A 22,553-nucleotide genomic window follows, 5' to 3' on the forward strand; every position below is an offset into this window, starting at 1 on the left:
CCACAATCATTCAGCGAATAAATAATATTAGTGGTAGTCCATTTTGGGTTGTTTTTTTTACTATTTAGTCGTTGGTCCTTTGACACTTTAATCCAAAGTGATTTACAGTAAATTCAGATTGACTTCAGGAGTGAAGGTTCTAAGGCAGAACCTTTTCGCCAATGAGTTCAACCCCCAGTGCACTGCTATCTTGCCCTTGACTGGTCCTCAATGACAATGGTCATTGTTATTTACAGCCGTAAAAAGAAAAAGACTGATTTGTCAATACATTATTTTTAGTCCCCAAGTACCGTAAACATGCAGTTAGGACGGCTGTGTTTGAGGAGTGTAGCTCCCGGGTAGATCCGGGGCATCGCTGTAAGGACTGCTCTATAAAGAGAGCGTCTTCTTTTCTCCCTTGGAAGAAAAGCTGTGATGGGCGTTTCCAGTGTGAGCTGGAATGCCGTGGCGCGACACAGGCCACACCCACTAGGAAAACAGAACCACTTCTTTGTGTGAAGTTTGTCTGCTGACTGGAGCGCTATCCAAACAGTGCCCCTGCTTACTTCCAGAAGAAAGAAAGAAAGAAAGAAAGAAAGAGAGAGAGAGTTGACTTCAGTAACGTGAAAGTTATAAACATGTCTATTTAGCCAAACCTTTCCAGGGTCTTTTAATTGTATGTTGAACGGGGTAGAACTCTGGGGGGGGGGGTAATGCAGTTATCACATTTTTTGTTACTGTAAGCGGATCCTTTAAGCCAATCCAAAAAGTGTGGGCGTGTGGAAAGTGTGACACTTCCTCTTCTACTATGAAACCTGAGAGGCTGGTGTTGCACAACTGCCATGAGGTTGTAGACGCAACGTGGACCGCTGCGATTTGTTCCTCCAACGTTATCACATTGTCTAGTCTGTGTCTCATCCCTGCTGGTTACTCTACATGTTTTATTAAATGCTAAAACCCTGCTGGACCAAGTGCTCTGTAAGACATCAGTTTATTGATTAGGGACCACAGGCTGTGGAGAAAACACACCAAACATATCCAATCAAACCCTGTGAAGAGTAAGACTGCTGGTTCACTCAGGAGCACTCTGGGCTTAAGGAGAATGACGTTTGTCATTCTCTACTTCCAGTTTCACCAGGGCCCATCAATGATTAACTTCCTGCCCATAGTGAGACTCCATTATAGCCCTGTAGCATTTATGCCTGCTACTACTGAGGTAACTTATCTTATCACATGGGGCTTGTGAGATAAGCATATTGTCTTTGTAATATTTCTGTTAGCTATCCAGTAGACCCATTTTAAACAACCGTCTCTGCTGTGGCCAGCCCCGTACAATTCTCACATCTATATTAAAAATCTATTCAGTCATTTGTTAAATGCCTTGATAGGTTTTGCTTGACTTAGAAGATGAGACACGGTATATAAAAAATGTGCACCGACAAGTTACACTACAAATCCCTCCGACAACATTGTTAAAGTGACCTTGCTCTACAGTATTTCATTTTTTGTTTTGTCTGTATCTGTATCTTCTGATATGTCCTCCCTAACACAATGTGTAACCGTAATGGTTTTAACTGGAAGTTGCCTAATAGCCGGTTTGTGGATAGTTAACTTAAGAGGTGTCATGTAGTGAAAGTACACCTGGATTAGAACTCATTTTGACTTCTGCCCGAGCTTCATGTATTGTTGTATTTTTGCTTTACTTAATAAAGGCTGAAACATTGGAAGGAAATCTGTGTTGTAACTTCAAAAAAGGAATCTGTAAAATGAACCAATCAAGACCCCAAAGCCACAAAAGATGTTCCACAAATCAAAATTGTCACAGAACGTGTCCCACACCATTTATTTGACCAGGAAAAACAGAAAAAGACATGTGATCCAAGATTAGGTAAACACCCGATAACTATCACGTCTACATCGACTGTATACATTCCATATCCTCAGTAAAAGTAGGGCATTATGTTTCCAACCTAAACATGCCGACGGGACAAACGAACGTGGAGCACACGCTAACATTCTGTCAATAAAAATAAAGACTCCGCTGTACAGAAAAAAGCAACTTTTTTGTAGCATTGCATTCTTTATACTGCTGTGAAAAGTAGAAAGATCTTCAGATCCTCACATGCACACCTCCACGTCCCCTACAGGGGGCACTCGGAGAAAGCTGTGTAACTCTTCACACGTGCAAATAAAAAAGGTGCATACATGTTGTCCAAGTTGAACACAGTGACCACCGTTTCTCCAGTCGGCCTAAAGACAAAATTATAGATGTTCAGAGTCGACGGGTATTTGAATGAAACCGCAAAGCTTAATCCCGTGCAACAACAACAGTGTTATGTAATCATCTCTTATCGTTTATTTTAATTACATATACAGGAGAGTGAATGTCATCCACCCAGAGGGGGTTACCTGTAGGTGATGTGGCAGGAGTGGTGGATCCAGCTCAGCTTGTTGTGGCGCCCCCCGGAGGAAATCCGGAGACCCACATGGAAGCTGTGCTCAGCTTCAGGCGCAGGGTTCCGCCTGCAGAACCGATTCCTTTGGACTTCTGCCACCCTCTGTTCACAAACGGAACAACATGTGAAACACATATGAAACACCATGTAGTACATCTTAAACATAACTTTATTCATACAGTGTGAATTGAAACCACATTATTTTTTAACCAACTCTTAATAACTCATTTTAAATGTACATTTTATGTACAAAAATTATTTTACATTCTGACAATGGTGTGGGTAGCATATCATTTTTCTTTCAAATAAAATCCAAAGAAACTGACATTCAGGCCCCGTCCACACGGAGTCAATTTTTTTGGTGAAACCGCATAAGTTTTGTGCATTGGTGCCGACCGTCCAGATGGACCCGGCGCCCGAAAACACACTTTTCTGAAACCAGGTCCCAGGGTGGATTCTGATAAAAACGGACCTACGCGGTTTCGTGTTCGGATTCGTGTGGACGCCTGAAACGCAAGCGATGACGTCATCGCCCCCCCACCAGCTGGGGACGTTAGAGTTGCGTTGACTTTTATTCATTTTTATTTTTGTAGCTTTAAATACAGCCCCTTGGTAAATTGAATTACTAATTGTACATTAAAAAGTATTTCTGCTCAATCTAAAAGTTTGAACTGCTTTCTCCTCCTCGACTGTATGTTTATATACAGCGCGCATGGGCTTGATGCGCGCCACTTTTTTTTTGTGGAGAACCAGCGCCACACAGTGGCCTTGAATATGTACTAGAGCGTTTCTACAGCTCGATGCGTTTTCGCAACGAGTCCATCTTTACGGAGATATTCCTGAAACACATCAAAGGAAAACAGATCGTTTTCTCTCGTGTGGACGCGGCCTCAGAGCGTTACTTTGAAGTGAACTGCATTAACAAGGACAAAAATAAAACCCTTTTTGAATAAGTACATAAAATAAGTTTTGGGCAATTCAATTTGAGACAGTTCTCCTCAACTAACTGCTTCCTCGTCAATAAAATGATTAAGACCACTAGCGACAGAACTTTCAGCGGCACGATCAGGCAATTCTAAAACATCGGGGACATGGCAGAAACATAAGCAGAAACAAGGCCATCAAGAAGCAAAAATCGCTGTACAATTTCCCAAAAGACCAAGAGATCAACAAGGGTGGTATGATTGGAAAGGAGGTCCGTTTTCAGGAGAGGATGGGTTGTTTCAATGATAACAAAAAAGGTCTACAATAGCTTCCTTCGTCACACACACACCTTGAAACATGTCAACACACTCACCTCTTCCTTCTTCTTGGACACAACAACAAATACTTTGGTTTCATTGTCAGTTTCCTGTGAGAGACGGTAAAAACCGAACATAACCGATTCCACCCTAGGAAAATAAGACAAGAAGAGATGAAGAGACAATTGACTGCGGTTCCTACTTAAATGCATCCTCAAAGTCCCAGTAATGAAAAATGATGATACATCATCACATTGTGAACTAGATGAATAGATCCCAATACTGCAATATCAACATTATTCTTGCGCCATATGAAAGCCACTGAAAAGCCATTTAGGAGAGTCCATTGTGAGGAAGAAATCACCTTGTGTTTTTACTGCGCAGGCGAGGAATCACAGTCAAAGGGTCTTCAGGTGTGGTCAACATTCCCACCTTCCCATCTGGGAAGAACCGGAGGTACCTGGCGGAAAATAAACCAAAACTAAGCCGCCACGAGCTTCCATCCAGTTGACTGTTTCCTTTAGGGGCTGGTGGTCCGACTGCCAGCCTGAAGTACCTGGGTCGGACAGCCAACAATGTCCCCAGCCTCCCTGTAGGCATCCCTGAACAAGAGGCACAACCTCTACCCGCTGAACGGGGATAGAATACTTTGTTTTCTGACTCCTACTACGCTACTTTTTCAACTTTCTCATTTTGGACACGGCCACTGTATGCTTGTATGCTTTGGTTATTCCCAGCATGGCTCGGATAAAACGGTCTGCATCAAGACTAGGTGTAAAGGACCAGCCCTGAAAGGCACGTAGTAAACCGTCTGGTGACGTCACACACAAGGCCCTGGACTCCCCACCTGTAGTACGCTACATGGTGCCAGGCCCGGTAGAAGCCGTCCAGGGACTCTTCACCTTGACGGACATATGTCACCTTGCTGATGTAGACTCCTGAAGGCAGAAGACACGTTCAGCTGTTTCTCTCGTCAAAAGGAAATCAACTACGCATCTCAGATGTAAAGCGGTTGTTGTTGCAGGTGGGTTACAGAGTAGCACTATGGATATCACACATTCTAACCCCCCCCCCAAAAAAATCTGATTTGAGCCAATGAAAGCTTTTTTATTTACACTTGATAATGGGCGGGGCCAAACTCAACATTATGGGGGGGGTTTGGTTTCCAGATAAGTGTGGCCAAGCCTTGTGACCATGGAAACACTGAGTGGGGTTACCGTCAAAGCGAACACGGGGCCTCTCCAGGAACATCTCCCTCCAGGACTGGAAGGGCGTGAGCGCAGTGCGACCCCACACCCTCAGGCAGGCGCAGCGCCACAGGTCAGTGTCCCTGGGAGGAGGGGAACAGGAGGGCCGTCGTTCACACGGGAATGCCGGGATTAAGGACAGCTCAAAACACCAATTTAATTTATTAACGTATGGTTGTTAAAGGCAATACATATGAGGTGACTGGTTGTTAAAGGCAATAAATGTGTGCGTGGGTCTGTGAATGATGGCTGTTTCAAGCAGCCTCACCTGGCCGAGTCTGATAGGACTCTGGGGCTGGGTGAGGCTGCACACCTGTGGCACATTGTGTAATCAGTGTGCAACAGGTAAAACCAGCCATCACCACACACACACTCAAGGGATCTCCTGCACGGCGACATGGAGCGCCAAGCTGTCATCCGCTGCAAAACTTTACAATGCACCGGAATTTCTAAAATCACCACCCTGCGTCCTTTGACTGGAGGAGCCCACTGAAAGTCCCCCAGCTCGAGTGTGGCAGGGACCTTGCTACAGAATGCAATGTATGAAATGTTTTGCACACACGATGAAGCAAAAACACTCAAACAAAGGGATGAATGCAGGAGTGAGACTGCACACGTCTTGGCTTCAGGCTGACCTGGCACAGATGTAAAAGCCCCGGCAGACCAGGGACAGCTGCTCCAGGGTGCGCATGTCCAGGTCACTGGACACCACCCAGCGGAAGATGTACATCAGGACTTCCGGTGGTAAGGCTGTGGGTGCACAGACAGAGCATCAAGAGGTGACCTTCAGTCACTGTGAAGGCCTCTTTGCGGTGCAGAGAGAGTGAGAGAAGGAGACGATTGAAGTATATGGAACAGAACTGTCGATCTTTGATATCTGCAATAATTATTTTAAGGTCTTTTTTTCTTTCTTTGAATTCTCATGTCTGGTTAAACTAATTTATTCCCTATCACATTAGGGCATCTTTGTCATAGTCACCATGGGGACCACAAGTTGTACAACATGGCGGAGGGAACAGCCTATATCCGTTTCTCAACACAGTGTTCTTACGGCATCCATAGTCGTAAACTACAATCATAGACCTATAATTATCGCCATTTGTTATACTGTATGTATTGATCATTCATCCCGAAAGCAGTTGGCACTAAAAGCAAATGTTTTTTAATTGCACATCGGTAGGTGATTATAGGTTGCTTTTGATAACATGAAGGTGTGCAGTTTCATCGCAACGGTTCTGTTTTGGATATCAACTTTCTACGAAAGTTACCTATTTTGGTTATTGAACAGGTAAACTAATGTTTCCAAAGCACACCACTTATCATTAACCCCCCCCCCCCTCATCCTCTAACGACCCGTTCTGCTTGTCCCAAAGCCCTAATATGAGACGGCAAACGGACCAGGTTCTGCCTTGAGTTTCTGACAGCTGCATCAGTCGTAATAAAGGGTTAGGGTTAAATCAAAGTCATTTCCGTGTCAGTGGCCATGTTGGCAGAGACTACCCTGACCCACTGTATCTGAACAAAGCCAACACCTGCCTCTTTACAGTGTGAAGAACCCAACTTACCAGAAATGTGCATCTCAGACATTGCCGTCTCAGGCTGACATATCTTTGGCCAGGCATCTTCCAGAGTCAGCTGCTGCTGGAAGTAGGCAATAAGATCTTCTATGTCGGCCATTCCTGTCGAACTAGAAATGATTGCCATTTTTCAGTTTCAATAAATGTCTACAGTTTCTCATACACAAGTGGAGAAGTACCAATGAAAGCATTTTGTGTATTTGGTTTTAACCATTGTGTTAACCCACGGTCATGCTTTTATTTCTCTCCATAAAAACTGTTAATATAATAGATATGATAACCGTGTTGAGCTAATAGGAAGGTGTAGAAACCAGAAATGTCTGGAATGCTAAAACCTCAAGGAAAGCCAGCCTCTGGCTTACACTTTTCCACAATATTATTTGTTTATGTCATGCTAAACAGCCTTAACAGCTTCCATTGAACTATAAAGGAGACACTGAAAATGGTTAGGTGTTGAGTGTTTTGTCCATTTCATTCAGGTGAAGTGTTTGAATGAATCAGAGGTCAAAGAGCCTACCTGTTCTCCCCCTTCTCCTTCTCGGTGCGGTTGTAGTTGATTTTAAACTCAATGTCTGGCACCAGCTTTATGGCCCGGCGGTAGAACTTGATGGCTGAAAATACGGTATAAAGGGTGATGAAAGCATGCAGGTGGCTAATCGAGTGGAGCTCGTGCAAACTGTATCCTAATGACAAGATATTTTGCTAATATTCATCCCCGACATCCCAACAAATATTTGTTTAGTATTTAGGATTTTCTTCCTGCTCGTGTGATACCTTCATAAACCGCTCCACTCTGCTCTTCTTCTACGGCTTTCAGGAACAGCTCTCTAGCCTGAGATTAAACATCCATATAAGCACGTACAGCTTGTGTCTCGTAAACCAAAGGTTTAACAAATTAATGCAACAGCCTTCCCGGTTATACACAACAATTGGGCATACCTTTCGCTCGCGTGCAGCTTCTTGGGCCAGTCTGAGATCGGACGCCCTGGACGAGCCTTTGACCGAGCCCATCTCTCCCGTATTGGGATTAAGCTCAGACATCCATTGAGCTCTGAAGGCATGGAGCTCCAGCTGCAAAGGAGATATATGAGAAGTTAAGCTTAACGTATGGTTGCCAGTTTACAGACATGCCCAAGGCAATTTACACAGCCCCAACCACTTTTTTAAAAAATGCAGTGAAACTCGTCATTGTACTGGACTGTTGAAATACAATGGATTGGAGGAGGTAAATAAAACTAAAAATGCTTAAACTTCAATGTAAGGAATTGCAAACAATCTCACTTTGAGATCAGGGCCATCTGGACCTGGATCTTCGTCTTCATTTGCACCATCCACATTCGCATTTTCTTCTGCCTGCAAGCAGGAAACATGGATGACTTGCAAATATTAAATTAGATATAGGCAGGAGGTCAGTGCAGTGGTTAGCATGTTTGACTCCTGAACAGAAGGTTCTGGATTCACTCCAATGTCCACAACCTGCCTAGTAGGAATCCTTGAGCAACATGCCTAACCTGCTGCTACATAACACTTATCATTTGAAACGTGACTACCAAATAATCACTGGAAGTCGTACATCAGAATGCATCATGGGATATTTTTCTGGCGATACGGAGAAGACTCGAGGTTGAAGACTCGAGGTTGAAGACTCGAGGTTGAAGACTCGAGGTTGTCTGTAAAATCCTAATCCCATTCTCGGGAAACCAACGGCGTCCCTTATTTCTGGTTGTAGCCTTAATGGATAAAGGCTATTCAAAATGTCCTCTTCTGTGTGCAAATCAATGTTTACAGTGCAATTGAGAAGGGTCTCAACACCCCTGATTGTTGTGTTGATTTGTGTTTGCTAAATAATCACATTTCTTTCCACTGTCTCCCACTGGCCATGGCTTTCTAGCAGTAATAGTTGTGTACAAAAGGGGCGATGGCTCTCTTTGCTCAGTCATCTGCATGTGTGTTTATCTATTTTGCATGAGTTGGTCCGCAAAAGGTCTTGGTGACAACTTTGTGGTACACGTTAAAGTCAAAGGTTGGGAATGATACAGTATGTATATATATATACACACCATAACAACTGCCACGCCCAGTCCCAAGGAGCATTATGGTGTCCTTAAGTAGAATTGGATGAGCTTTGGGTTGTGATGGTATAGACATTATTTGTAAACTGACTCCTAGAAATTATTATTATTTCTGCCATTCATGTGTCAAATTACATTTAGATCAAAAGTGTTGCAGGCCATTGAGGCCAACTATTGGCCGTTTACTAACCAACACATGTGTATGCAATTGTTCTCTAAATGAGACATTACAAAAGGATTATAATGAGCCTGCATCATGACAACATGGAGTGTGAGGATGGCCATGAAGATCCTACCATGTTTATAATTAAAATATATATATACAGTAAGTCCATGTTAAACAGTGCGACCAGATGTGTCCAACCTATTCCAGTTCTGTAACATCAATGTAATGCACATTTTCTATACTGAATATAAATTGTTCTAGGTAAATAGACCTATATATTTATATACTGTATGTGTCTGTAAGGTCAGCTAAAGGCTGGTATTTAACAACAGACAGCTGCTTCCCACAGCCTAGTGGGAAGGCTTTAGCTTGATGGGTTTTTAAAATAACTGCTCTGGGGTTGCCTTGCATGTAGGCCTGGCATAAGCTGCACGCAAACCTGAAAATAAGAAGACATGCCAAATACAACAACAGACTCAGGTTAATAAATAGCTTGAAGGTACAGCAGGCACGCAGGTGAGGCTAGCAACGTAGCATGCTAACCACCAAGTTTCTCTGCACACGTTTCTAGATTGTTGTTTACAAGTAGAGTGACTGACCATGGTGGCTTGCTTGAGGTTTCTTCGTGCGTGCTTTGTTAGTTTGTTTGTCTTCTCTCCGAATAATCGATGGTATATTTTACAGGTCACGGTCGGAGAAACGGACAACACTCCTAATAAATTTGCGAGCTCGAGTAAACGCTGCCATGTCTAGACTCGCTTCCAACCCAGTCCTCGTTGTGGTGGTGGAGAAGGCGACGCTGTCAGTGTTTATCTTCCCGTATACCTCTTTAGGCGTTACTCCCGTTTACTGCAATGCAACATCCGGTCTCTTACTTCCTATCAGCTGTGTACGTCAGGCGTACTAACAGTCCCCGGAGATAGAATAATTATAACATGACAAGAATAACAACAACTACAAGGAAACTAAATAGAAAGTATTCAAAAGAAGATTTAGAAAAACGAAATCTAACGAGAAAAAACGGATATTCCCCTGTAGAAAATCCATCGCCCTCTTTCACCGCTAAGCCCCTGTAACTGAAAGTCCCGCCCTCTCTCTCGCCAATAACGCTCATTTGGGGGACCCTGGGAACGAGGTTATCTACGGCCAGGGCGTGGACGTAGAAGATGTTCAGCCAAGGCTAGAAACGTTATGAACGTTCAATTTGTGTATGAAAATGTTTCACTCAGCTAGGACCCAGAAGTAATGCATTGTTATTGTAAAACTTCTCGGGGGGAAGACACAGAGCCCGGGCCGGAAATCAGACAGCTTTTTTCCTATTTTTTACTCTTTTTTTCCTCGTTTCCTCTTTTGTTACAGCGCTATTTTACTGAAGAAAACTTCACGCGAGTGGATGAGGATGAATAAGTGTATTACTACAGATGCTTGTGAATTACTTTCCAACATATAATTTATTAAAACGAATTATATTCCATTTTGATATTATCTTCAGCAACAGAAACAATGCCGCCTGTGATCTGTAAAGTAATTTGAATCTGAATACATTTTGTACCGACTGTGTTCTATATAACCTATCGTACCGAGGATTATTCATCCAAGGGATTAGTCACACACACACACACACACACACACACACACACACACACACACACACACACACACACACACACACACACACACACACACACACACACACACACACACACACACACACACACACACACACACACACACACACACACACACACACACACACACACACACACTTTATCGTTTCCAATTAAGAGTTTTACCTAGCAATAATCCGCGTCTGAACACTTGTGTATGCGTGTTGGTCACCCGCCACTAGGCGGCACCATCTCTTTATAGCACTCGGTTTACAGTCTCGCGAGACAACGCCGCGAGATTTCTATGATCCCGCCTGAGAATACGGCACCCAATGTTCGTTAAATCACTGTTGTGTTGTGAGGAGAGACTGGATATGGATACACAACTTTAATTAATCCCTCCGGTTTACGGATACTACGATATGGGTGCATATAGCATTTACAGAAGAAGGGTGAGGATTGAATTTGTGTTTGTGTGCATTTAATTTAGCGTGTATCCTAGTTAGTCGGCCCCCACCAGACAGACGTGTAGCCTGATGTAAACACTTGTGTTTACATTCTAATGTAAACCAATGTAAATACTAATGTAAACACATTACATTACATTAGGTTGGAAAATAGTGCATTTATAGAACATTCGGATCATTACTGTTCCTTACATCTAAAGATCAACAAACGTATCCACCTTACAACGAGTCTGGTTAAGTTTGGCCCATTTGATCAGGGTTTTTACATGAATATAATAATACATAGCAATTATTAATATCAAACACACTGTTTAAAATGAAAGGTAAGAATGTCAAACGTGTCAAGTATGTAATAATGATATTACATTGTGATGTAAAGATGCCCACATGACAGCGCTCATGTTATCTGATGTAACTGTGTCATCATGATAAATGTAATTTAACCCCTTCCTGTTAGGTTGATGTATTGTATTCATATCATTTAAATAGTGTCTGTTTATAACTTTTAAAAGACAAATGTTCATCATAAACATTCTTATGGTGTTCATAATCTTCCCCCTACCTTTAGGTGTAAGCGTGGCACACATGGCAGCATGTGTTCTCCAGCTTTGGACAGTTTCTACTGCTGTTGTCCCAGGAACATTGGGTTACACTCAGCAGTAGAATATAATACACATCACCATAGTCTACTCATAGACCATGTTGTGGTAGGGGATTCACAATGAATAGATACACGACTATCAGACAGCTGGGGGACGGCACCTACGGCTCAGTCGTCCTTGGCCGCAGTCTGGAATCAGGAGAGCTAGTGGCCATAAAGAAGTGAGTATTATTGAGACTCATTCAATTTGTGACGACCACCATTTATGCACTGCCCCCCTTTACATGTCAAGGCACTGGCCAGTAGGAAAATTGGAAAGAAAAAGTCAGCAATGCACAAAATGACACAGATTTTTAAATAATAACAAGCCATAATAATATATTTTCTGACTTACTATGATTTATTTACAACTATCTATCATTTTCGTAGAAAAAAGTGTATTGAATGCATTTCTTTTTTTCCAAGGACAAGGGAGGCCTGCACAAGTCTCACATGGTGTGTTGACATCTTGTTTCTCATCCCCTGCTCGTGTGTTTTTACAGAATGAAGAGGAAGTTTTACTCCTGGGAGGAGTGCATGAATCTTCGTGAGGTCAAAGTAAGTTAACTTAACTTTTTATCAAGAGAAACGTCATTAACAGAAACATTGTGTATAATGTAAATGTAGGCTGAATCTATTGAACACTTTCTTCAGGAATAATGATTTTACTAATATGTACATGTCAGTTGACCTTAATTCATTTTTTTGCCCACCCCTGTCCTTCCACAACAATGATTTACATTTTCCTACAGCTCAAAATTACAAAACAGAGAATATAGAAGGTGATTCTTGTGTGTGTTTGGCTCTGACCTCTGGATTCTGTCCCTTGCCTTCCTCTTTAGAAGTTAAAGATCCAGAACCATACCCTTTAGAACGTTGTAGCCTAGCCCTTAGCATCTCTGTTGGGTTACTGAATACAGCCTGTTAAACCGCAAGAACAGAAATCCTATTGTGGCTTCTCCCTTAGCAAGTGTAGCATGGTTAAACCTATATCACTCCAGTGCATGAGTAAAGAACATCTCCATTCCGCTTTCTCTGATATGAATGAAAGTCATGCTGCTGCGGAAAGTATTACTCTACTATTAGAGTGTTTAACTCCAAGATAGTTTGTTTTAATAAATGCCCTCCATTGTATATTTCTCTTAACAAAAAGAAAAAAAAGACAAGCTTTCAAAATGTGCTGCAGTGTTTTAGTGTTGGGTCTGGCATGTTTACACATATTTGAATATGGTCAACATCTGGTGAATGTTTGTAATCTCATCTTTTTCTCTTCACTTTCAGTCTTTAAAGAAGCTCAACCATGCTAATGTGGTTAAACTCAAGGAGGTTATTCGAGAGAATGACCACTTATACTTTGTATTTGAGTACATGAAGGAGAACTTGTATCAGCTAATGAAAGACAGGTATGTTATATGACATGATGTTATATATATACGATACATTTTTAAATTATATTTCAAATCTATCAATTCAGTTTTTGATCGGATTTCCTCTTTTGCCAGGGCTCGTTTGTTTCCTGAATCTGCTGTACGAAACATCATGTTTCAGATTCTTCAAGGGCTAACATTCATTCATAAACATGGTGCGTTTAATGTTGGGGTCTTGAGCAACAATTTATTTTTGTGTGTATTCTTCACTCTAATGCTACTATGTCTACTTTACACGCCCAGTAAACCGTACAATGTGGCCTGTGTAGGATTCTTCCACAGAGACATGAAGCCTGAAAACCTCCTGTGCATTGGACCAGAGCTGGTGAAAATAGCAGACTTTGGGCTGGCTAGAGAGATCAGATCCCGCCCTCCATACACAGACTATGTCTCTACCAGATGGTAAGACTTATCTTCCCTGTTTTTCAAAAACAATCTTATCGTGCTCGCGTAGGCGCCGCCCTATCCCAGTGTGCAACAGTGGGAAACACTTTTGTGCAATTATATTTTAAAGTTATAAACAAAGTGAGGAACATGCATTCCTCACTTTGAAGATGCATCTTGCATCTTTGCTAGTTTGATCCATTACTACTGCTGCATCATACATGGAACTCACCCATAATTAATGTCATATGCTCTATACTGGTGTTTCTCCTAATGAGAAACCTGTGAAAAGAGACCTTTGAGCTAGCAAGTAAGGAGCCAAGTGTCCCTCCTCCTCCCCCAGGTACCGAGCTCCAGAAGTGCTGCTCAGATCCGTGTCCTACAGCTCCCCCATAGACCAGTGGGCCGTGGGCTGCATCATGGCCGAACTGTACACACTCAGACCCCTGTTCCCAGGATCCAGTGAAATAGACACCATCTTCAAAATCTGCCAAGTCCTGGGAACACCCAAGAAGGTACACAGTTATACTGTTTACAAAAATGAGCTGTTAAAGTTATACTTCATCTCAATCTAGGCCATCATGGCCACTTGGTTTTTAACTTATTTTGCCTTAGGTTTACACATTATGCATCAATATATGGTGTACGCTCGGTTATCTTTGAGGATCTGCCCATCCACAGTCCAGTAAGTGTGGATAGTTTTTTCTATTTCTCCATCCTTTACCCTCCAGAATGACTGGCCAGAGGGCTTCCAGTTGGCAAGCTCCATGAATTTCCGCTGGCCCCAATGTGTACCCAGCCTCCTGAGGACACTTATCCCGAATGCCAGCACTGAAGCCATCCACCTGATGAGAGATCTACTGCAGTGGGATCCCAAGAAGAGACCAGCCTCTAGTCAGGTAATGTCAAGTTGTATTTCTGCCAGCTCGAGTCTTTAAAAACACACATGATCACACATGAGCCATATTAGGGAAGGTGGGTCTTGAATAACCAGGGCTAAATAAAACAGTAACACACCACCCGAAGCAAGAAGGGTGGGGTCATCACAAACATACCTCACCTCTCTACGTCTCCACCCCCAGGCTCTTCGCTATTCCTACTTCTATGTGGGCCAGGCCCTGGGCACGCCCCAGCAGATCCTAGACCAGGGCAGGCCTCAGCCTGCTCTGGTAGCGCCCCAGTCCCAGCCCACGCCCCACCAGCAACCCCTCCTGCTCCAGCCGGTTCCACCTAACCTGCCGCCGCCGGCCAACCAGCACTCCCCCCACCCTCCCAGGCCGCTCCAGCAGCCGCCGCCGCCGCCGTCGATGTCTGCCGGCCTCCAGGCCGCGGCGTACCAGCGGCACGGCGCGGACCTGGCGCGGGAGCAGCTGCCCAGCAACGCCCCGAAGCAGCAGCAGGAGGTGGAGCGAGCTCTGCAGGGCCACCTCCCTTACATCGGGGACAAAGGCCTCCAGAGCAAAGTGAGCTTCGGCCCAGCATTAGCCGTTGTTTAAAAGAAAGCCATAATAATAATAATAATTAAAGCTGCAAGCAGCATTCTACAGGTGCCAAGCCTAAAGCTGACCAATAAGACCCTGTCAGACCATTAAGACCCCGACAGACCATTAAGACCCTGGCGCAGACCATAATGACCCTGACGAAGACTATTAAGACATTTTTCGTTTGCATGCGGTTGACAACGCAGGAATAGCCTCAGCTTGGATCTGTTGATGAGCGAACAAACTTTCATGACTGTACGTCAAAAGGCTAAGGAGTTATGAGTCTTTAAAGTTTTCAATTGATCACTTTAGCGCCCCCTATAGTCCTATTTTGATTAACCTATCGCCTGATCTGGGTACAATAATTTGGTCCCGCTCAAATCAAACATTCCGTCTTTGAACTGTGATGATTTCAGTCACAGGCCACGCCCATATCAATGCCACACCCTAATTTAAAATACTTTGACTTTATCTTGTTTAGAATTTGATTCACAACTTTTGCATTGGACTCAAGGACATAGGTGTCCATTTTGATGTTGATATAAGCATTCAAGTCCTTACGCGTTTTAAACAACACCCTTTTTAGAAGTCAATGGCTCCTGGGTGCTTCAATCTTTATTGTACAGACTTCGCTTTATGTCAGATTGAAGACATTGGTCCATAGATGATATGTGGTAAAGGATTTTTGACTAAGTGAAAAAACCTAGGATCCTTAGGGAATTTAGTGTTTTTAACAAAGTTCAAGATAGTCGTAAATCTATCCAAAAAAGTAGGTTCTTGAGGCATATTTGTTCAGCATGAGGATAAAAACGCGTAAAGACTTGCTTATATCAACATCAAAATTGACTCCTATGATCTTGAGTTCAATACAAAAGTTGTTCAGAATGAAATTCCAATAAAGATAAAGTCAATTAGGGCGTGGCATCGAGATGGGCGTGGCCACTGACTAAAATGACCACAGTTCACAGACGGAATGTTTGATTTGAGTGGGACCGACTTAGTGGCTTTTGGGGACCAAAGTTCCAACTGCTGAAGTAAAATGAAGTTGATTGACAAAACAACATGGCAGCCAGAGGCTCAAAATCATCCAAAATTAACTTAATGCCAAAAAGCAAGGTTAACTTAAAGCAATCATCATCATTGTATCTATATTGGGCTATAGGGAGCGCTATAACAATTAACTGAAAATCCTACGCTCAATGTTAGGTGACTAAAGGCGATGTTAACTTGAGTCAATCATCACACAAACTTGGTGTACTTAAAGAAGCATAGATCAAGGTTAACCTGGCTAAATCCATATGGTTCATCCATATAGGACCATGGGGGGTGCTACAGCAATTAATTGAAAACTTAAAAGACTCATAACTCCTCAGCCATTTGACTTACAGTCATGAAAGCTTATCACCAGATCTAAGCTGAGGCTATTCCATAACTGTCAGTTATGTTATTTTTAAGGTGTGGCAAGGAAATGGTTCCAAGGGTCTGTTGATAGTAGCTTCCAAAGAAGTACCTTTACATTCCACCTATGATTTAATTAGCCAAAGGTATTACTTCAGGATTCCTGATGGACAGGTTGGGTGCTCTTAGTAAGCGAGAACCATTCATTCACCCCAGCCATTGCCAATTTAGCCCACAATTATATGTTTTCGCTTGTTCTCTACCTGGTAGGATATTTTAAACTTCGAACTCTCCAACCCAATGTGTTACAACTATCGCTAATCAAAACAGCTATGCAAATCTATACGGTTAGAAACTCCAGAATATGCTGATCATCCTGATCAAATTTTGGATCAGTTTTCCCCAAAAACACTAACCAGTGTTGCAAGATTGGGCTGTTCCCCTCCCAATTGGGCTACTTTTCATCACTTTAGGCTGGAACAGTTAGCCTTGGGCGGGTACAGTTTGGGCTGGTTTTGAGCATTTTATTTTATTTTTTCTATTGAAGCTGAGACAGGATCCTGAGAATGGAAGCGCCCTGAGCTTGCAGACCAAGCCCAAGGCGGGCCGGCGACGCTGGGGCCACAGCACAGGGCTCCTGAAGGGGGACGACTGGGACGAGTACGAAGACACAGAGCTGATGCCACTGGGGGGAAAAGCTCACTTCTCCATGGAGAAGTCCAAGCAGGGAGCAGAGGCGTCGAGCAGGTTCCTTCCTTTTGTTATGTGCATGTCAAGAGATTGCTCAATTGTTTTTTTTTGCTGCACAACTGTGTGCCACTGATGGGTGGATTAACATGTCGAGAACTCTGAAGCTGAAGAGTGAATGTGACCAAGAAAAAAACAGTCTCAGGTCTTTGAGCTGCTTCACTAAATATCTAATAAGTAACATATCCAAAATGTCATAAACATATGTTTTAACATGTTTGATCTTTAAACTGGCTTCTGTGGGGTACTTTTTGAGACATATATTTTAAACCCTCCTCTCCACAACACATAAACCTCTGTCTCACTGTCTTGTAATTACCGTCCTTTCTTAGATATGGAAATGCTCTGGATTTCAGCCGGCCTAATGGCAAGGAAGAAACTCCATTGAATCTGAATAAGGCTTCATCCACATACCAGGAGCCTTCAAGAACAGCCTCCGCAAAACAGCATTACCTAAAGCAGTCCAGATATTTACCTGGTAACAGCACATTTTGTTATAGTTAAATAGTTCAAACATGTGGAATAAGTCTTAATAGAATCTGATTTGCCATAGTTTTGTTTTTGTAAATATTATTGTCTTGTATTGAAACGACTGGCAACTTGTTTTTGAACAAGCCAGTGCATTATATAATTGAAATGTCAGATTAAATGTCAGACTATTCTGGCAATAACATATTATCATATTGTATTACATTGCCTTTTATTGGTTTCTTTAAGGAATCAGTACCAAAAAGAACCAGACGGTGAATTCAAACAAAGACATGAGCAGCAGCAGCCACCTGTGGGGCAACAACAGCATTCCCTTTGGAGGAACGCTACCAAACAGAGGCATTCATGGTAATGCATCAGTATATTTGCCAAAGCTTTTACAGACCCCAATTTAATTCACATGGGGTATGTATTAATCATTTTTGTTATTTTTCAAATTCTCTGCAGGCACCAATACAATCCCAAGTGGATACGTCCCCTCCTATCTGAAAAAGGAGCTTGGTTCTGCTGGACACAGAGGACAATTGGGATCCACCATGGATCCAAGTTACACAGCATCGAGTAAGTGATTAATTTAATAGTTGTGTGTTTTCTTTGCGTTTTTTTATGTATCTTTGTGGCTCTTTGTTATCATTGTCGAATCGTTGATGTGATTTAGTGTTGTTTGAACAATCCTTTCCCTTGTTTTCCTTATGTTAGATTATGCAACGTGGAGGTCCAACCGCAGTCACGTGGGCACCTCCTCTTATGCTCCCTCTGCCAGTAAAAACACCCCAGGTCTGGTGCCTCACCCCCCCGTACAGAGCCTCCATGGGAGGAGAGACTGGTCCGCCAAATATGGACACCGCTAACTTGCTTCGTTACCCTGCGTTGTTCAAGTGGTTTCTGTGTGCCTCAAAAAAAACTCCTTCCCTCCAAAGTGTAGGCATAGGTGTTTTTGTAATGTTACTATAACGGCATTTGTACATATCTTCTGTATAGCAATAACTTGGGTTTAACTCATATGTAATATGTACAGTATGTTGTGCGATGTGTTCTTTTTAAGTGTATCAGTTTGCCTAGAGAATTTTACCCGTTGAAAAATGTTTTGGATTCGTATTTCTGTATTAATATTAACTGTGCTGAATAAGTTGTACCGAAGCCATACTATTTTTATGGCGTGAACATATTATTTTATTTTGTCCAGTTTACACGGGCCATAAAGTATTACCAGACCTTCTCTTGTTCTTATGGTCTTCAATCATTTGTTTAGTTTCACAGAAAAGTTGCCGATCTGCTTGAAAAGATTATTGATAATATAAATATGTATTCACTTTGTGTCTTACAAAATAAATAAAAACTGAATCACCTTTTAAATTATTTATAGATGTTACTGTTTTGTTGCATTTTGTGTGTGTGCACCTGTATGTTACTTTTATGAAATTTTCTTTTTTTATTAATTACTTTTATACTTCAAATGTATGCTTAAAATGTATTTTATACTTGTTTTGATGCATTATAACATTATTAATGCAACTTTGGACACCAATTTCGAGTTATGCTGGTGCTTTATTTCAGTGACAAATCAATTAAAGCAAATGATGCTGATATCTGTACGTTTGGTTTACTGGGCATTATTTGGAGGGTGTTTGTTTTCTTTTCAATGTTTTTATAATGTTAAAAAATTACGGCAGACTGCCACGTGCAGCGCCTCATTTGGATGTGTCTGAAGTCTTGGAGCTTGACTTCCCTACGTTTCTCCTACAAATGGGCCTTGAGCTTGTTTGGAGGTTCTAGCAGGGGAGCAGCTACTGGTATACCAACGATGCTCGTCCGCCGGGATACGTCCACTAACACCGAGCGCGGGGCTTCGGGAGGGACACACATGGAACGGAGGGAGGAAGGGGACACCCGCCTAGCCAGCCAGATCAGCCGAATCAACCCTAGCGATCAATGGGGTGACAGATGTCGCAGCCAGATCGCCCTCACATCCAATAGCAGCAAGCGGGACGTGTGTTTATATACCTCTCTGTGTGCATACTCGTTTCAGTCAAGGTTTTGCATCATTCTAATTACTTTTTTTTGCATGTACTGTTAAGACATATTTGGGATGATTAAATAAACATGGACGCCTATCGTCGTGGTGTTCAAGTCGGTGTATTTATTAAAACAAATACCAGTTCGTTCTATTTCCCACAATGCATCACAATGGAATGCAAATTGGCCTATTTGTCATTGGCCAGGAGAGGTGACGTTTCCTAGTTCACTGGTCCACCGCAAGAGTACTTATTGCCCCCTCTTGGAAACGGAGCGTCTTGTCAGTCGACAGCCAGATCAACAGTTACATAACAAGAGTAGCATTCTCACGCTTCAGCGTTAACTAATTTTTTGCGAATTTGGTCAAGGTTTGTAGAACTAACCTTTTTGTATTTCATAATGTATATATATATATATATATAGGCCTAGATATAGATAGGCCTATTATTAATGTCAATAATGTTACATATTTGTGTTAAGGTCCTGTAATAGCGATGTCTGGAAAAGTTGTGTTGTACTACTTCGATGGGAGAGGAAGAATGGAATCAATTCGTTGGCTTCTAACCGCTGCCGAAGTTGAGGTGAGTAAATCTTTGACATGCGATGGGGACGCAGGAAGGTTCGGGGATTTTAAGGCATGTTAAATAATGCATACTGCGTGATTGGTAAATAACATTTATATTCATTCTATATTCACAGTTTGACGAAGTGCATTTAACAACCCGCGACCAGTATGAAAAACTTCTGGCTGGTAATTTGGATGCAGAAATAACCTCATCTAGTGCAAATGTCTGTTGTGGTTCACAATGTTAACCTTTGCACATTAGGCCTATATACATTTGGCAACCGCCTCTCATTTTCGCCCAATGGTTTGTTGACTTAGGTCCTACCTACTTGTTAACAATGAATTTTCCTCTGACCTATATAATATAATAATATCATGTTTCTTTCCCATTGTGCTGCCAATAGGACACCTATGATGACAATGCTATTTCTGATGTGTTAGATATTTGTATTTGTAATTTGTTAAAAGGATTTTGGAAAATAGTAAATTCTAAATAGTTTCATGTTGTTTCTTGGTAGATGGGGTGCTCATGTTTGAACAGGTCCCAATGGTGGAAATTGATGGCCTGCATCTTGTTCAGACAAAGGCAATCTTGAAGTACATTGCAGAGAAATACGATCTAAATGGAAAAGACATTAAAGAGCGGGCAATGTATGACATTAATACATATTATACATTAGCTTAAAGCTGCAACCCCGGGATCTTCCCTAAAGGATTAATAAAGTCTAATGATGTTTTTTTAAATAGCCATGCCATTTTTGGTGCATCTTTTGAAACAGTCAATGTTACATGAATATCGATTTTTTTTTTTTTTTTTTTTTTACTTCAGGGTCAACATGTATTCCGAGGGACTGATTGATCTCATGGAGATGATCATGATTTTACCCTTCACACGGCCTGCAGATTTGAAAACCAAGCTGGAAGCGATTGAATCTAAAGCAACAGGTCGCTACCTGCCTGTGTTTGAAAAGGTACCACAACATCTTGTGAATCATAATAAAGAAGGTGAGGTTGATGTTGCTTTTTAGGCAAAGTTTTGGGGCATCAACACATGCCTAAAGCTCCAAAAAAAAACAAAGTTGCGCTTAAACATCTTCTGCATATAAATGGTGTCCTTTAACAACAACTGAAGTTATTAGCAGTACAAGTGTGACGTTTTGAGCCCCAAAAGAGTGAGTCATAATTTGCTTTTGAAATTCTATTAATTTGGCATTTGTTATGTCAAAAAATCCAGTAACCAACACATTTTCATGTGTGATTTAACCTCCAGGCTGTCTCTGGTTCCATCTTCATGGTGGGTAAACAGCTAAGCTGTGCAGATGTCCAGCTGATGGAGTGTTCCCTGATGTTAGAGGAGAAGTTCCCTGGAATTCTGGCTCAGTTCCCCAACATCAAGGTGCAGTTTACCCACATTTTTCTAAGAAAAGGCCAATTGTGCTCCTTTCATAGAGCAACCAGTCAATTGCAAATGTATTGCCTGAGAATACATTGTATCCCCACATTATGGGTCAAATAAATGCAGTGATTTTTCCAATATAATTAATTATATATTGACTCCTCAATTTCCTTTCAGTCTTTCCAGGGCAGAATGTCAGAGAAACCAGCTATTAAGAGATTCCTGCAACCAGGCAGCAAGAGGAAGCAGCAACCAGACGATACTTACGTTAAAACCGTTCTGAAGGTTTTAAATATTAAAGTACCACTCATTCTATAAAGATGCACATTTCTTAAGCATCTCGAATGCATAGTTCATAGAACTTAATTAATCAAGACATTATTAATCAAGACATTTGTCGAGTAATGATCGAAACAATTATGGCTTCTTCAATAATGCAACCATCATAAAGGAAATCGCACAGCTTAAGAGCAAGTTTAGTTTGAAACGTGAATTTCAAAATAGATTGTATATGCTTGTCATGATTAAAAACGAATGGAGATAAACATTTTGTGCATTTATTTTCTGTTCCTGTATCAATTCCCTACGTAAGCATTAGTACCTATCTTGACGTTGAAGTGTTGTACATAAACCTTTATTGCAGCCTTTATTAGCCTAAAGTCCGCTGAACACTAAGCCAGCCGCCGTTCTTAGATTTTGACATTTTCTGGATTTCATCCGGCCTATTGGCAAGGATACTCTGTTTAATCTGAATAAGGCTTCTCCCACATACCAGGGGCCTCATGTACAAAGCTTGCTTACGCACAAAAAAAGCTGCGTAAGCAACTTTTCACGCAAACGTTCGGATGTACAAAGACTGACTTGACGTGATAAAGTGCGGTTCTCCACGCAAAGTAAGCGCCTCATTTGGATATGTCTTGGAGACTTCCCTACGGTTCCCCTACAAATGGGCCATGACTGAGCTTGTTTGGAGGTTTAGCAGGGGAGCAGCTACTGGTATACCAACGATGCACGTCCGCCGAGATACAGTGGGACACACATGAACGAAGGGAGGAAGGGGACACCCGCGTAGCCAGCCAGATCAGCCCATTTAACCCTAGCGATCAATTATTTGTTATATTAAAACAAATACAAGTTATTGTTATTTCCCACAATCCATCACAATGGTATGCACATTAGCCTATTTGTCATTGGCCAC

General features: G+C 42.0%; 3 protein-coding genes across 3 annotated transcripts; 2 read left to right on the top strand and 1 right to left on the bottom strand.

Annotated features, from left to right (window-relative positions):
• Positions 1-1,805: 1,805 nt before the first annotated feature.
• fbxo9 (F-box protein 9) lies at positions 1,806-9,557 on the bottom strand. The gene is made up of 13 exons (XM_084470093.1): positions 9,338-9,557; positions 7,782-7,853; positions 7,440-7,571; positions 7,275-7,332; positions 7,018-7,111; positions 6,489-6,610; positions 5,559-5,673; positions 4,894-5,006; positions 4,524-4,614; positions 4,041-4,136; positions 3,733-3,826; positions 2,389-2,537; positions 1,806-2,229 (listed from the first exon to the last, which is right to left on the bottom strand). The coding sequence occupies exons 1-13, from the start codon at positions 9,338-9,340 to the stop codon at positions 2,121-2,123; spliced, it is 1,248 nt and encodes a 415-aa protein (XP_084326219.1). The 5' UTR covers positions 9,341-9,557; the 3' UTR covers positions 1,806-2,120.
• Positions 9,558-10,668: 1,111 nt separating this feature from the next.
• Positions 10,669-18,856, top strand: LOC311350293 (serine/threonine-protein kinase ICK-like). Its single transcript, XM_084470291.1, has 14 exons — positions 10,669-10,797; positions 11,381-11,634; positions 11,956-12,010; positions 12,734-12,855; positions 12,955-13,034; positions 13,149-13,281; positions 13,607-13,778; positions 13,995-14,162; positions 14,346-14,726; positions 16,690-16,889; positions 17,222-17,367; positions 17,607-17,726; positions 17,826-17,939; positions 18,078-18,856. The coding sequence occupies exons 2-14, from the start codon at positions 11,534-11,536 to the stop codon at positions 18,227-18,229; spliced, it is 1,944 nt and encodes a 647-aa protein (XP_084326417.1). The 5' UTR covers positions 10,669-10,797; positions 11,381-11,533; the 3' UTR covers positions 18,230-18,856.
• An 801-nt stretch (positions 18,857-19,657) lies between these two features.
• On the top strand, positions 19,658-21,891 carry LOC311350829 (glutathione S-transferase 3-like). Its single transcript, XM_084470920.1, has 7 exons — positions 19,658-19,762; positions 19,875-19,975; positions 20,094-20,145; positions 20,478-20,610; positions 20,789-20,930; positions 21,230-21,355; positions 21,533-21,891. Exons 2-7 carry the CDS (start codon positions 19,889-19,891, stop codon positions 21,671-21,673), a joined length of 681 nt encoding a protein of 226 aa, XP_084327046.1. The 5' UTR covers positions 19,658-19,762; positions 19,875-19,888; the 3' UTR covers positions 21,674-21,891.
• Positions 21,892-22,553: the final 662 nt, after the last annotated feature.

Source organism: Micromesistius poutassou, assembly GCF_964030765.1.
Source record: "Micromesistius poutassou genome assembly, chromosome: 7".
Lineage (NCBI taxonomy): Eukaryota > Metazoa > Chordata > Actinopteri > Gadiformes > Gadidae > Micromesistius > Micromesistius poutassou.

Coding starts and splice junctions, on each gene's coding strand:
- fbxo9 (XM_084470093.1), bottom strand. Junction 5,007..5,558: donor GGCTTTTACATCTGTGCCAG/GTCAGCCTGAAG, acceptor CCCTCCTCCCAG/GGACACTGACCTGTGGCGCT. Junction 2,230..2,388: donor TCCTGCCACATCACCTACAG/GTAACCCCCTCT, acceptor TTTTGTCTTTAG/GCCGACTGGAGAAACGGTGG.
- LOC311350293 (XM_084470291.1), top strand. CDS start 11,534: ATGAATAGATACACGACTATCAGACAGCTGGGGGACGGCACCTACGGC. Junction 12,011..12,733: donor TGAATCTTCGTGAGGTCAAA/GTAAGTTAACTT, acceptor CTTCACTTTCAG/TCTTTAAAGAAGCTCAACCA. Junction 16,890..17,221: donor GGAGCAGAGGCGTCGAGCAG/GTTCCTTCCTTT, acceptor GTCCTTTCTTAG/ATATGGAAATGCTCTGGATT.
- LOC311350829 (XM_084470920.1), top strand. CDS start 19,889: ATGTCTGGAAAAGTTGTGTTGTACTACTTCGATGGGAGAGGAAGAATG. Junction 20,611..20,788: donor GACATTAAAGAGCGGGCAAT/GTATGACATTAA, acceptor TTTTTACTTCAG/GGTCAACATGTATTCCGAGG. Junction 21,356..21,532: donor CTCAGTTCCCCAACATCAAG/GTGCAGTTTACC, acceptor ATTTCCTTTCAG/TCTTTCCAGGGCAGAATGTC.